We start from the raw sequence: 14921 nt of genomic DNA, 5'->3' as shown, positions 1-14921 counted from the left end.
AGCAGAGTCCCATCCGCCTTGAGGCGTCGCTACAGAGCAGAGTCCCATCCGCCTTGAGGCGTCGCTACAGAGCAGAGTTCCATCCGCCTTGAGGCGTCGCTACAGAGCAGAGTTCCATCCTGTGTCACGGCCGGCCACGACCAGGAGACCATGAGGCGGCGCACAATTGACTCAGCGTTGTCCGGGTCGCTCTCTAGTGACTCCTTGTGGTGTGCCGGGGGCATGCTAGCTGACAGGGGCACCAGGTGTACGGTGTTTCCTCTGACACATTGGTGCGGCTTGGCAGGGTTGTGTTTCAGAGGACGCACGGCTCTCAACCTTCGCCTCTCCCGAGTCCGTACGGGAGTCGCAGCGATGAGACAAGACTAACTACCAATCATGAAATTGGGGAGAAAAAAGGGGTATAAAAATATACACGCACACACAGTACCAGTCAAAAGTTTGGACACCTAATCATTTAAGGTTTTTCTTTATTTTTACTATTTTCTACATTGTAGAATAACAGTGAAGACATCAAAACTATGAAAAACATATATGGAATCATGTAACCAAAAAAAAAATCTAAATAGATGTTAGATTCTTCAAAGTAGCCACCTTGATGACACTCTTGGCATTCAACCAGTTTCATGAGGTAGTCACCAGGAATGCATTTTAATTAACAGGTGTGCCTTCTTAAAATTGTATTTGTGGAATTGTCTAATACTGTATTTTTTTTTATTCACTTTTTGTCCTGAATTCAAAGCGAATTCAACATCACCGAGTACCATTTCTTCATATTTTCAAGCATGATGGTGACTGCATCATGTTATGGGTATGTTTGTCATCGGCAAGGACTAAGTACAGGCAAAATCCTAGAGGAAAACCTGGTTCAGTCTGCTATCCAACAGACACTGAGAGAACAATTCAGCTTTCAGCAGGACAGTAACCTAAAACACAAGACCAAATCTACACTGGAGTTTCTTACCAAAATGACATTGAATGTTCCTGAATGCCTGGTTAGAACTTTTTGAGGATCTTTTTAAACGATAACTCTATTTATTTATTTTTATTTTACCTTTATTTAACCAGGCAGGTCAGTTAAGAACACATTCTTATTTTCAATGATGGCCTGGTGGGTGGGTTAACTGGGTTAACTGCCTGTTCAGGGGCAGAACGACAGATCTGTACCTTGTCAGCTCGGGGGTTTGAACTCACAACCTTTCGGTTACTAGTCCAACGCTCTAACCACTAGGCTACACTGCCGCCCCTATAACCTCTTCCCCCTCAGGAGGCTGAAAAGATCCTCCTCACGACTGTGTTGGTGTGTTCGGACTAGAGGTTGACTGATTAATTAGGGACGATTTCAAGTTTTCATAACAAATCGGTAATCACATTTTTTTTGGATGCCGATTATGATCGATTACATTGCATTCCACAAAGAAATTGCGTGGCAGGCTTACCACCTCTTACGCGAGTGCAGCAAGGAGCCAAGGTAAGTTGCTAGCTGACTTAACAATCTTGACATAATCCCTAGTTAACTACACATGGTTGATGATATTACTAGGTTAACTAGCTTGTCCTGCTTGCATATAATCAATGCGGTGCCTGTTAATTTATAATCGAATCACAGCCTACCTCTCCAGACGGGTGATGATTTAACAAAAACGCATTCGCGACAATCGTTGCACGAATGAACCTAACCATAGTCATCAACGACTTTCTTAAAATCAATACACAGAAGTATATATATTTTTTTACAACTGCATATTTAGTTAAAATAAATGAATGTTAGCAGGCAATATTAACTAGGGAAATTGTGTCACTTCTCTTGCGTTCATTGCACGCAGAGTCAGGACTAATTTGCCTGAATTGTACATAATTATGACTTAACATTGAAGGTTGTGCAATGTAACAACAATATTTAGACTTATGGATGCCACCCGTTAGATAAAATAAGGAACATATCCGTATTTCACTGAAATAATAAACGTTTTGTTTTCAGAATTATAGTTTACGGATTTGACCATATTAATGACCAATGTGTTTATCATATTATAATTAAGTCTATGATTTGATAGAGCTGTCTGACTGAGCGGTGGTAGGCAGCAGCAGTATCATAAGCATTAATTCAAACAGCACTTTTTGTCAGCAGCTCCTCGCAATGCTTGTTGCACAGCGCTGTTTATGACTTCAAGCCTATCAACTCCTGAGATTAGGCTGGCAATGCTAGTGTCTATAAGAACAGCCAATAGTCAAAGGTATATGAAATACAAATGGTATAGAGAGAAATAGTCAACGCCTCACAATTCCTATAATAACTACAACCTAAAACTTCTTAACTGGGAATATTGAAGAACCAGCTTTCATAAGTTCTGAGCAAGGAATTTAAAAGTTAGCTTTTCTTATATGGCACATATTGCACTTTTACTTTCTTCTCCAAAACAGTGTTTTTACATTATTTAAACCAAATTGAGCATGTTTCATTATTTTTTTGAGACTTAGATTTTATTTATGTATTATATTAAGTTAAAATAAGTGTCCAATCACTATTGTTGTAATTATTACAAATAAATAAATAAATTCTGGATGTCAGAAGGTGAATTCACCAATTTGTAAGTCGCTCTGGATAAGAGCGTCTGCTAAATGACTTAAATGTAAATGTAAAATAAAACTAAAAAACAAACACAAAAAAATGTAACAATCAGAAATCGGCTTTTTTTGGTCCTCCAATAAAAGTTGGTATCGGTGTTGAAAAATCAAAATCGGTCGACCTCTAGTTTGGACAAATCTTCAGTAACGTGGACACCGAGGAACTTGAAGCTCTCAACCTGCTCCACTACAGCCCCATTGATGTTGATGGGGGCATATAACTATACTAGATATAGCTTTTCACAAAAAAAATGAATAATTTCAAAACCTTGATTACATTGGGATACGTTCATATATGCCTCTGTATTTATGAGTTGGAATACTCAAATCACTGAGCTTCTGGGGATGTTACAGTCCTTTATGTCCAAAAAACACCCTGGGATAACGCTTTGATAGTGATTAGCTTTGATCAGATTATGATCTGCTAGATCAGCCGCAGCTAAGGCTACGTGATCGCACGGTCCGAGACGCAGCTAGGGCTACGTGATCGCACGGTCCGAGACGCAGCTAGGGCTACGTGATCGCACGGTCCGAGACGCAGCTAGGGCTACGTGATCGCACGGTCCGAGACGCAGCTAGGGCTACGTGATCCGCTCCGAGACAAGCTGAGGAAATGCACTTGGAATACCATACATCAGAACCCTGTAGCTGATATGAAAGTGGATATTATTAGACCAGGTCATAAAAAATAAGACACCAGTGGCTTCAATTCAACTGAATTTATAAAAACAGAAGGTTGTTTAGATCAGCAGGGCTGAAAAAGGTCAGTAGTGTCATAAAAACTGTACTACATTACTCTAAAATGTTGGCATCACGCCACACTAGTTTGCAGATGATCACAAACAAAGCTTCCAACTGTAAGTCAGCAAGGAAAGTTAAAAGGCCTTCAGGCACCCTGAATATCACGAGTTCATCAGCTCCCTCTGAGCCAAAGTGACAAGTGCCACTTATCGACTTGTGAAAAGTGAATCAGTGTAATCACCATCACACCGCATGCGTCTAAATCGCATTTACATGCAACACAAAATCAGATTAAAAACGGTTAAAATCCCTTAGGCAAAAAAATAAATAAATAAAAACAAGTTGTGATTCTGTGTGTCAGACATGCTTCCAAAGCACCCGAGATGGAATTTGAATAAAATGTTTTTTAAAAACGCTCCGGGGACAGAGAGAGGAGCGGTAGGGCCTACGGTGTTAACCTATACAGCTTTCAGGCAGAAGGGATTCTGCCCCACACAGCTATAGTGTCAGATAAACGAGAAGGTCCAGGAGGTGTAGGGGCCATTCTCCATGACGGGGCCCCTGTAGGAAACTAAAGGCTAACTTTCACTGGGGACATGTCTCCCCCACATTCTGAAATCGCATTTTTTTTTTTGGTCACCCACAGTTTTATCATCGGAATGATAAAACAAAATAACGTTCTGCTTTAGGACCATGCGTGTACACCTCCGAGCGGTTGGGTAAGCCGTTTGGAGTGTTTATCCGACCGGATGTAAAACAAAAAAAAATTATATAAATTATATTTAACCCCCCCCCCCCCACACTTCTAAAACTAAAGTTGTGTTCCTGGTTTCATACGCTGACAGAAAGACTGGTATAGCAGCCTCGGGTGTCAGAGGAGCTGTCCTCAGGACATAGGAGAAGCCTCAACTAACCTCCAAGAGCTAATAGGTCTGTCTCTGTTATAGAACTTTGCTCCTTCAGGTTAAAATTCAGAGAGATTGAATTAACAGAATACAGGACTTCGATGAGACAGAATGTCCAAAAATATTTTTTTAATTTTTTTAAATGAAATGACTAACACAGCCTTGAATCAATTCCAGAGAAAGGAGTTGAAAGAACTCCCTCAACCTTTCTTATTTTGTGGAGCCGTTATAAAACTCCTTCAGGGTAAATTCAGAGAGAGGTGTGGAGCTAGACTGTGTACTAGGTTACTAACATTTCTAACCAGGTTCACTTTAGAAAGGAGGCTTGGAGAAAATTCTGTCAACATACAGCATTCAGTTACATACATGTCACCAAAGTAAAAATAAAAAACTATATACAAAAGTATGTGGACACTCGTTCAAATTAGTGGATTCAGCTATTTCAGCCACACACAGCCACGCAATCTCCATAGACAAACATTGGCAGTGGAATGGCCTTACTGAAGAGCTCAGTGACTTTCAACGTGGCACCGTCATAGGATGCTACCTTTCCAACAAGTCAGTTACTCAACATTTCTGCTCTGCTTGATCTGCCCCGGTCAACTGTAAGTGCTGTTAATGTGAAGTAGAAACGTCTAGGAGCAACAACGGCTCAGACGCGAAGTGGTAGGCCACACAAGCTCACAGAACGGGACCGCCGAGTGCTGAAGCACGTTAAAGTCATCTGTCATAACACTCACTACCAAGTTCCAAACTGCCTCTGGAAGCAACACCAGCACAAGAACTGTTCGTCTGGAGCTTCATGAAATGGTGTTTCCATGGCCGAGCAACACACAAGCCTCGGATCACCATGAGTAATGCCAGGCGTCGGCTGGAGTGGTGTAAAGCTCGCCACCATTGGACTCTGGAGCAGTGGAAATGCGTTCTCAGGAGGGATGAAATCACACTTGGGATTGGCGGATGAGAGGGAACTGCTACTTGCCCCAATGCCAACTGAAGTTCGATAGAGTAGGAATAACTGTCTGGGGCTGTTTTTCATTTTCCAGACACCTTAGTTCCAGTGAAGGGAAATGTTTACACTACAGCATACAATGACATTCTGGACGATTCTGTGCTACCAACTGCATGGCAACAGTTTGGGGAAGGCCCTTTCCTGTTTCAGCATGACAATACCCCTGTGCACAAAGCGAGGTCCAAACAGAAATTGTTTTTCGAGATCGGTGCGGAAGAACTTGACTAGCCTGCACAGAGCCCTGACCTCACAACCCCATTGAACACGTTTTGGATGAAGTGGAACGCAGCTGCAAGCCAGGCCTAAAATCACCCAACATCAGTGCCAGACCTCATTAATGCTAGTGGCTGAATGGAAGCAAGTCCCTGCTTCTAGTGGAAAGCCTTCGCAGAAGAGTGGAGGCTCTTATAGCAGCAAAGGAGAGGGAACAAACTCCATATTAATGCCCTTGATTTTGGAATGAGATGTTGTCGACGAGCAGGTGTCCACAAACTCGGCAAAAAAAGAAACGTCCCTTTTTCAGGACCCTGTCATTCAAAGGTAATTTGTAAAAATCCAAATAACTTCACAGATCTTCATTGTAAAGGGTTTATTAAACACTGTTTCCCAATGCTTGTTCAATGAACCATAAACAATTAATGAACATGCACCTGTGGAACGGTCATTAAAGACACTAACAACTTACAGACGGTAGGCAATTAAGATCACAGTTATGAAAACTTAGGACACTAAAGAGGCCTTTCTACTGACTCTGAAAAACACCAAAAGACAGATGCCCAGGGTCCCTGCATGAACGTGCCTTAGGCATGCTGCAAGAAGGCATGACGACTGCAGATGTGGCCAGAGCAATAAATTGCAATGTCCGTACTGCGAGACGCCTAAGACAGCGCTACAGGGAGACAGGACGGACAGCTGATCTTCCTCGCAGTGGCAGACCACATGTAACAACACCTGCACAGGATTGGTACATCCGAACATCACACCTGCGGGACAGGTACAGGACGGCAACAACAACTGCCCGAGTTACACCAGGAACGCGCAATCCCTCTATCAGTGCTCAGACTGTCCGCAATAGGCTGAGAGAGGCTGGACTGAGGGCTTGTAGGCCTGTTGTAAGGCAGGTCCTCACCAGACATCACCGGCAACAACATCACCTATGGGCACAAACCCACCATCGATGGACCAGACAGGACTGGCAAAAAGTGCTCTTCATTGACGAGTCGCGGTTTTGTCTCATCAGGGGTGATGGTCGGATTCGCGTTTATCGTCGAAGGAATGAGTGTTATACCGAGGCCTGTACCAGGATTGATTTGGAGGTGGAGGGTCCATCGTGGTCTGGGACGGTGTGTAACAGCGTCATCGGACTGAGCTTGTTGTCATTGCAGGCAATCACTACGCTGTGCGTTACAGGGAAGACATCCTTCTCCCTCATGTGGTACCCTTCCTGAAGGCTCATCCTGACATGACCCTCCAGCATGACAATGCCACCAGCCATACTGTTCGTTCTGTGCGTGATGTCCTGCAAGACAGGAATGTCAGTGTTTTGCCATGGCCAGCGAAGAGTCCGGATGTCAATCCCATCGAGCACGTCTGGGATCTGTTGGATCGGAGGGTGAGGGCTAGTAGGGCCATTCCCCCCAGAAATGTCCGGGAACTAGCAAGTGCCTTGGTGGAAGAGTGGGGTAACATCTCACAGCAAGAACTGGCAAATCTGGTGCATTCCATGAGGAGGAGATGCACTGCAGTACTTAATGCAGCTGGTGGCCACACCAGATTCCCCCCCCCCCTTTGTTCAGGGACACATTATTCAATTTCTGTCAGTCACGTCTGTGGAACTTGTTCAGTTTATGTCTCAGTTGTTGAATCTTATGTTCATACAAATATTTACACATGTTAAGTTTGCTGAAAATAAATGCAGTTGACAGTGAGAGGACTTTTTTTTTTTGCCGAGTTTACCTTTGGTAATGTTGATCATTCAAATCCCAGTTTACGGCAGCACACACACACACACACACACACACACGGTATGGTATTGAAGCGACCAGTCTCGTTACACACACGGTATTTGCATTATGTTTTTCATCTGGTATTGAGGAATTTACAGAGAAGGTTACATTTGTATCCTGGCTCACAGCTCCGTGGACATGGCCCATTTGCCTTATCAGTGAACCTGGGAAGAGAGGGAGCTGGTCAATTACCAATGTTGTATATAAACCCTGGATTATATTATTGGCTACTGAGAGGCTTTGAAAACACCGGTCGGCCATATTGGCACTCCCCATTAGGCGCGATCCTCAATGGAATTCTATAGGACAAAATTTGCAGTGGGGACAGTAACAGTATTAATAAATGGATTTCTCTCGCTTCCAAAATATTATTTATAATGGTGGGGGTAGTACCAAGATGGAGGCACGGTGGCTCCAACACAGCGCCCCCTATCGGTCATCTAGTGTATATATAAATCAGTCAATTACGTGAGATGTATTCCATTTCATAAAAACGTTGAGTTCTCAGCTCGTTGTCAATTAGCCCTGCAACAATTCCAGAAAGCAGTTAGCTTGAATGAGGTTTTAATCTGGTGACTGAGGGGAAAATGTAACGCTTGTAACTGTTGATCAGAAGTCGTTGAAACCATTCAGGAGACAGACGGGCTATTACCTCTGGTCCAGGTCGTTCAACAGACCTACAGTGCTTTCAGAAAGTATTCATTCTCTTGACTTATTTCATATTTTGTTGTGTTAGTGCCAGAAATCAAAATGGATTAAAACAAGCCCCCCCCCAACAACAACACCTCATAATGACAAAGTGAAAACATGTTTTTAGAAATGTTAGCACATTAATTGAAAATGAAACAGAAATTTTATTTACATAAGTATTCACACCCCATAATATATAAAGCAATATATAATAATAATAATAATAATAATAATAATAATAATATATATAAAGCAACTTTGGCAGAAATAACAGCTGAGAGTCTTTCTGGAACATTTGCCCATTATTAATTCAAAAAATTCTTCAAGCTCTGACAAATTAGTTGTTGATCATTCCTAGACATCATCATTCCATCATTCCTAAAAAGAATTCAGGTCTTTCCATTGTATATGTAAAGTCAAAACTGTAACTCGGCCAATCAAGAACATCCACCGTCTTCTTGGTAAAACAATGCCAGCGTAGATTTGGCTTTTTTTTTTAGGTTATTCATCTCCCAGTGTCTGTTGGGAAAGCAGACTGAACCAGGTTTTCCTATAGCATTTCATTTTTATCCTGAAAAAATCCCTAGTCCTTAACAATTAGAAGCATACTCATAACATGATGCAGGCACCACTATGCTTGAAAATATTAAGCGTGGTACTCAGTGATGTGTTTCATTTGCCCCAAACATAATACTCTTTATTTAGGACAAAAACTGAATTGCCACATTTTTGCAGAATTACTTGAGTGCCTTTGTAAAACAGAAATATTTTTTTCTGTGCAAGCTACTTTGTAATTTTTATAAAATACTAATGAAAACAATGTTGTTGATCCATCAATTTTCTCCTTACACAGCCATGAAACTCTGTTTTAAAGTCACCTTTGGCCTCATGGTGAAATCCATGAGTAGTTCTTCCTTCCTCTCCAGCAACTGAGTTAGGAAGGATGCCCGTGTCTTTGTAGTGACTGGGTGTATTGATCCACCAACCAAAGTGTAACTAGTAACTTTTTTTGTAGTGACAGGGTGTATTGATCCACCATCCAACTAGTAACTTCACGCTCAAAGGGATATTCAATGACTGCTCACTTTTTCTACCCATCTACCAATAGGTGCCCTTATTAGCGAGGAATTGGAAAACTTCCCTGGTCTGTGGTCGAATCTGTATTTGAAATTCACTGCTCGGCATATTTTATGCGTGAAGCGCACATATGAGGCAGTCATACAACGATCACTAAGACAAAGTGAGTCCATGCAACTTTGCCACCCACATTTTTACTCCTGAACTTATGTAGGCCATAAAAAAAAGGGGTTGAATACTTGACTGAAGACATCTCAGCTTTTATTTTTAATTCATTTTGTATACATATCTAAAAAGATAATTACACTTTGACATGATGCAGTAATTGTGTGTAGGCCAGTGTCCAAACAAATCACAATTTAATAAATGTTGAATTCAGGCTATAACACAACCAAATATGAAAAAGGCAAGGGTTGTGAATATTTTCTAAAAGACACTATCAGCCAGGGGCATGGCTACTAGCTCTGGTCCAGGGCCTTAGTACGCCTTCCTGTACAACATTAATGGAGAAGAAAGGAGTACTAAGGCCCTGGACCACAGGCAGGGCATGGCTACTAGCTCTGGTCCAGGGCCTTAGCACTCCTTTCTTCTCTATTTTTGTTGTACAGGAAGGCGTACTAAGGCCCTGGACCACAGGCAGGGCATGGCCAGCCTTGTCCCAATGTCTATGCATTAGCGATGTTGATGTGGAGTAGAGGCAGGACTCTACACAGATTCAAATTATAATTAGTGTGTGGCAATTTCTTTGATATGTTTTTAAAAACAACAAAAAGAAGATAATGGAGAGTAACTGTGTAACTCCACAAAAGAATGTCTCCTAACTTATCACAAATATGGATTTTTGTTTTTAGTTCATGTCAAAATAAGTTTGTTACACACCAAATATGGAGTTGTGCTGACCAACCATCTTTCTTTGCTCCAGTTAAGGCCGGTATGTACTTAGAAAAATAAATAAAAATCTGAATAAACATGTAAAAAAAAATAAAAAAAATAACAGAAACGTCTATTCAGCACCTTCAAATCACTAATTACTGCAAGCCACACAACTCTACAACAGCTCAATATATTAGAGGATCCCAACAGGAAGGTTTTCCGTTGCTTGTAAAAATGTTTATTTAGACCTTTTAGGGAGGCACATAGTCTCATCCTCTCCTCATCCATCAGCCTTCCATGTCCCGACCGGGCTATCCTCATCCATCAGCCTTCCATGTCCCGACCAGGCTATCCTCATCCATCAGCCTTCCATGTCCCGACCGGGCTATCCTCATCCATCAGCCTTCCATGTCCCGACCGGGCTATCCTCATCCATCAGCCTTCCATGTCCCGACCGGGCTATCCTCATCCATCAGCCTTCCATGTCCCGACCGGGCTATCCTCATCCATCAGCCTTCCATGTCCCGACCGGGCTATCCTCATCCATCAGCCTTCCATGTCCCGACCGGGCTATCCTCATCCATCAGCCTTCCATGTCCCGACCAGGCTATCCTCATCGATCAGCCTTCCATGTCCCGACCGGGCTATCCTCATCCATCAGCCTTCCATGTCCCGACCGGGCTATCCTCATCGATCAGCCTTCCATGTCCCGACCGGGCTATCCTCATCCATCAGCCTTCCATGTCCCGATCCTCATCCATCAGCCTTCCATGTCCCGACCGGGCTATCCTCATCCATCAGCCTTCCATGTCCCGACCGGGCTATCCTCATCCATCAGCCTTCCATGTCCCGACCGGGCTATCCTCATCCATCAGCCTTCCATGTCCCGACCGGGCTATCCTCAGCCATCAGTCTTTACAACCCATAGATAGATACTATTTTGAGGGTTGATAAACAAAGAGCGAGGTGCCCACTTTAATGAAATGTACCTAATATTTCCTCTACAATTACATAGCTGTGCCTGTGCCAGGTCCCCCAATACAGCTGTTGATGTGTTGCCCACCAACAAGAGTTTAATTTGGCAACACCATTTATCTTTCTGCGACTGAATGTTATTTTCAGAACGTTGATCCCATCTGAACATCTAAAAAAAAAAAATATGTCTGCACCTGACATGGGGGTAGACATTGGAAACTTCTGTCAACCAACCGTGATGTGACACGGTCAACGTCACCAGCATTGGAGCCAAAGAGCAAATAGTCACTCCTTCAGCTAGCTAGCTAGCACCAACAACTAATGTAAAGACAATCAATGCATTTCAGCAGTTGACACATCTTGATTCAGTTTCACTTCTAAACACAATTATGTTGCCAGGTGGAACACCCAGCCCTGCCTGACAAGAAACATTTTTAGCTCAGCAGTGACTAACTTCCTCCCCAAGGAATAGCTATTTAACTAAGTAGGTCATAAAGGAGTGTCCTCCGCGCACAGCACTCGAGAGTATTGCACAACAGTTGGTGAGATAATCGTGGACTCTGGAATTCCAACTAACTGTTTCCATTCAATCATTTATCTTTGGTGAGCAAGCCAGTCAATTTCCCCCAAAACATAGCTGTGTAGCTAGATAGCCAAGATGGCTGACGAACGTGAAGCAGGTGCAAGCTAGCCCCATCGTCATGACAACTCTTTACTACCTAAACCAGCATATAAAGCAGGGTTATTGCCATGTCCATAGATTTCCAACCAATTGGGTTACTTTTATAAAATACTGATGTTGCTGGTGAAAATGTATTGGTCATGGGTTGCAGGTTTTTGGGCTACTTTTAAAATTGCACCATGGCATTTCTCATTATATACACACATACAGAACAACAATATAAAATGCAACATGTATAGTGTTGGTCCCATGTTTCATGAGCTGAAATAAAATATCCCAGAAATGTTCTGTATGCACAAAAAGCTTATTTCTCTGAAATTGTGCACACATTTTTTTTTTTTACATCCCTGTTAGTGAGCATTTATCCTTTGCCAAGATAATCCATCCACCTGACAGGTGTGACATATCAATATGATTAAACAGTATGATCATTACACAGGTGCACCTTATGCTGGGGACAATAAAAGGTCACTAAAATGTGCAGTTGTCACAATGCCACAGATTTCTCAAGTTTTGAGGGAGCGTGCAATTGGCATGCTGACTGCAGGAATGTCCACCAGAGCTGTTGCTAGAGAATTTAATGTTAATTTCTCTACCATAAGCCACACCTTCAATGTCTTTTTAGAGAATTTGGCAGCATGTCCAATCGGTCTCACAACCGCAGACCACATGTAACCACGCCATTCATCCGTCGCCCTCACCTCACATTTCTGCATGATAATGCACGGCCACATGTCGCAAGGTTCTGTACACGATTCCTGGAAGATGAAAATGTCCCAGTTCTTTCAGGACCTGCATACTTACATTTTAGTAATTTAGCAGGCGCTCTTATGCAGAGGGACTTACAGTAGTCTGTGAGTGCATACATTTTTCATACTGGTCCCATTGAGCATGTTTGGGATGCTCTGGTTCGACAGCGTGTTCCAGTTCTTGCCAATATCCAGCAACTTCACACCGCCATTGAAGAGGAGTTGAACAACTCTCTGCAGGCCACAATCAACTGCATGTTAAGATGTTGCACTGCATGAGGCAAATGGTGGTCACAGCAGATACTGACTGGTTTTCTGATGCACGTCCCTACCTTAAAAAAAATAGGGGATCTGTATTCCCTGTCATGTGAAATCCATAGACCACAGCCAAACACTATTCCAAATTACTCTTTTCCTTATATGAACTGTAGCTCAGTAAAATCTTTGGACATTTTTGTATGTTGCGTTTATATTTTTGTAAAGTGTATTTTAATAAATGGATGGTACATCTTCAGTTTGTGAAGGTTTTAAAATTGCACTAGTGGACGATTCTAGGATGGTAATGAAAAAAAAGGTTAGTCTCGAGCCCGGTTGCTAGGTAGCTAACATTGGCCAGAAAGTTGTAGTTCGAGGGGAGAAAGAGGAAGCGATTAACCCCGTGACTTACTATCAAATTATAATAGTAATGACATTACATGTATATTTTTTGGGGGGGGATGAAATACAATAAGCCCCCCAAAAAAGCAAACTGTTGAGGCTTTTCGATTTGTAATAATCCAGTTAACACTATTTCACAATAGTTGACATTGTGTTAGTTCATCATTTCACAATATTTTTTTCTGAAAAAACGAAAGATATTTCAGTTTACTGTATATCAGGTTTATCAGGTCTAACCAGAGTTCCTAGTATTTTAATAACTAATTATATGCAGTTAATATGTAGAACAGCTAACGTTACAGGAGAGCCTGAAAACGTAGCCAGCTTTTTGACGGATAAGTTATATTAGCTAACGTTAACTTGGCTAGTTACTGACTGTTTGACAAGCAGGACACATTTACTAACGCTATCTAGATGTCCTATGTCCTTGGATGGTAGTTATTGGTTAAAATAACTAACTAATAATAGCTCATTTCAATGCCGCCAGGACTCGTTTCCATCTCGCTAACGTTAGTTAGACACCCTAGGTATTCATTATCTGGATATTTTGTCTCAGGGAACTGGTAAAAAAAAAAATCAGAAGCAAAGCGATTCCGTAAAGTTTGAGGGGGGGGGGGGCAAGATCCACACCGGTTGACCACGTCACTACAGTACGGTGATTCACACAGCGGCCCGTCGCCACCGCCACTAGTTACCACAGTCATAAAACACCGCCAATGTATCTTCTTAACATATAACCTTAACCACATCTCCTAACCGTATGCCTAACCTTGAAATTAAGAGCAAACTGAACCTTTTTGTTTTTTGTTGTTTTTAAATGAACTTTTACGATAGACAATTTTGGACTTTACGGCTGTGGTAACTAAGTCTCCTTTTTCCCCAAAAAAATCAAAATGGCGGGTTGGCCATTTAACATTAGAAACTAACCACACCAGGGTGTGTGAAATCATCCCCGAGATAAATCCATGGCTTGTTTAAGCAGTATTAAATCCACTTACCTTTAAATCTGAGGTCAGACGGAGGATCGAGAACAAGGATCTGCTCTAACTTTGACATATTTTAGCTACAGTTGTCAGGAAGTCACTGACAGATGGAAATACTATTGAACGAGTCAGTCGCTGACTGAACGTGCACACGCCACGGGAGCAAATATTTGAACGCGCGATTCTAGTGCGCGTTCACGTGGTGTGTCTATATTAGAAACTAATCTTGTTGTAGCTGATTTGATAAAGTTACTTAGCTATTTATTATTTGAGCGATTCCAGTTAACGTCACTTAAGTTATTGGGTATTTTGTTGATAGAGGTATTTCAGCTGTTCAGCTATTTCATACTGTATCCTTATCATGGCTCCTCATCCTATGTAAATACTGCTGTAGACATCTTTTCTACTCTACTGCGCATATTGTCTGTACACACCGTATATATATAATTAATATATATAATTTTTGTGAACGGGGTGGTGTACCTAATAAATCTGACCACTGAGTGTAATATATATACAGTTGAAGTCGGAAGTTTACATACACTTAGGTCGGAGTCATTACAACTTGTTTTTCAACCACTCCACACATTTCTTGTTAACAAACTATAGTTTTGGATAGTTGGTTAGGACATCTACTTTGTGCATGACACAAGTCATTTTTCAAACAATTGTTTACAGACAGATGATTTAACTTATAATTCACTGTATCACAATTCCAGTGGGTCAGAAGTACAGTAAGTTGACTGTGCCTTTAAACAGCTTGGAAAATTCCAGAAAATTATGTCATGGTTTTAGAAGCTTCTGATAGGCTAATTGACATAATTTGAGAAAATTGGAGGTGTACCTGTGGATGTACTTCAAGGCCAACCTTCAAACTCAGTGCCTCTTTGCTTGACATCATGGGAAAATCAAAATAAATCATCCAAGACCTCAGAAAAAAACT

General features: G+C 41.8%; 1 protein-coding gene across 1 annotated transcript in view; it reads right to left on the bottom strand.

Annotated features, from left to right (window-relative positions):
• LOC135558333 (vesicle-associated membrane protein-associated protein A-like) overlaps positions 1-14369 on the bottom strand; it is a 34808-nt gene extending 20439 nt beyond the window's left edge. Inside the window, exon 1 of the mRNA XM_064992072.1 lies at positions 13994-14369. Within this exon, the coding sequence (XP_064848144.1) occupies positions 13994-14051 (58 nt within the window). The 5' untranslated portion in view covers positions 14052-14369. The remainder of the gene's footprint in view (positions 1-13993) is intronic.
• Between the last annotated feature and the right edge of the window lie 552 nt (positions 14370-14921).

This window comes from Oncorhynchus masou, chromosome 17 (assembly GCF_036934945.1).
Source record: "Oncorhynchus masou masou isolate Uvic2021 chromosome 17, UVic_Omas_1.1, whole genome shotgun sequence".
NCBI lineage: Eukaryota > Metazoa > Chordata > Actinopteri > Salmoniformes > Salmonidae > Oncorhynchus > Oncorhynchus masou.
This window is presented reverse-complemented; position numbering and strand designations above follow the sequence as displayed.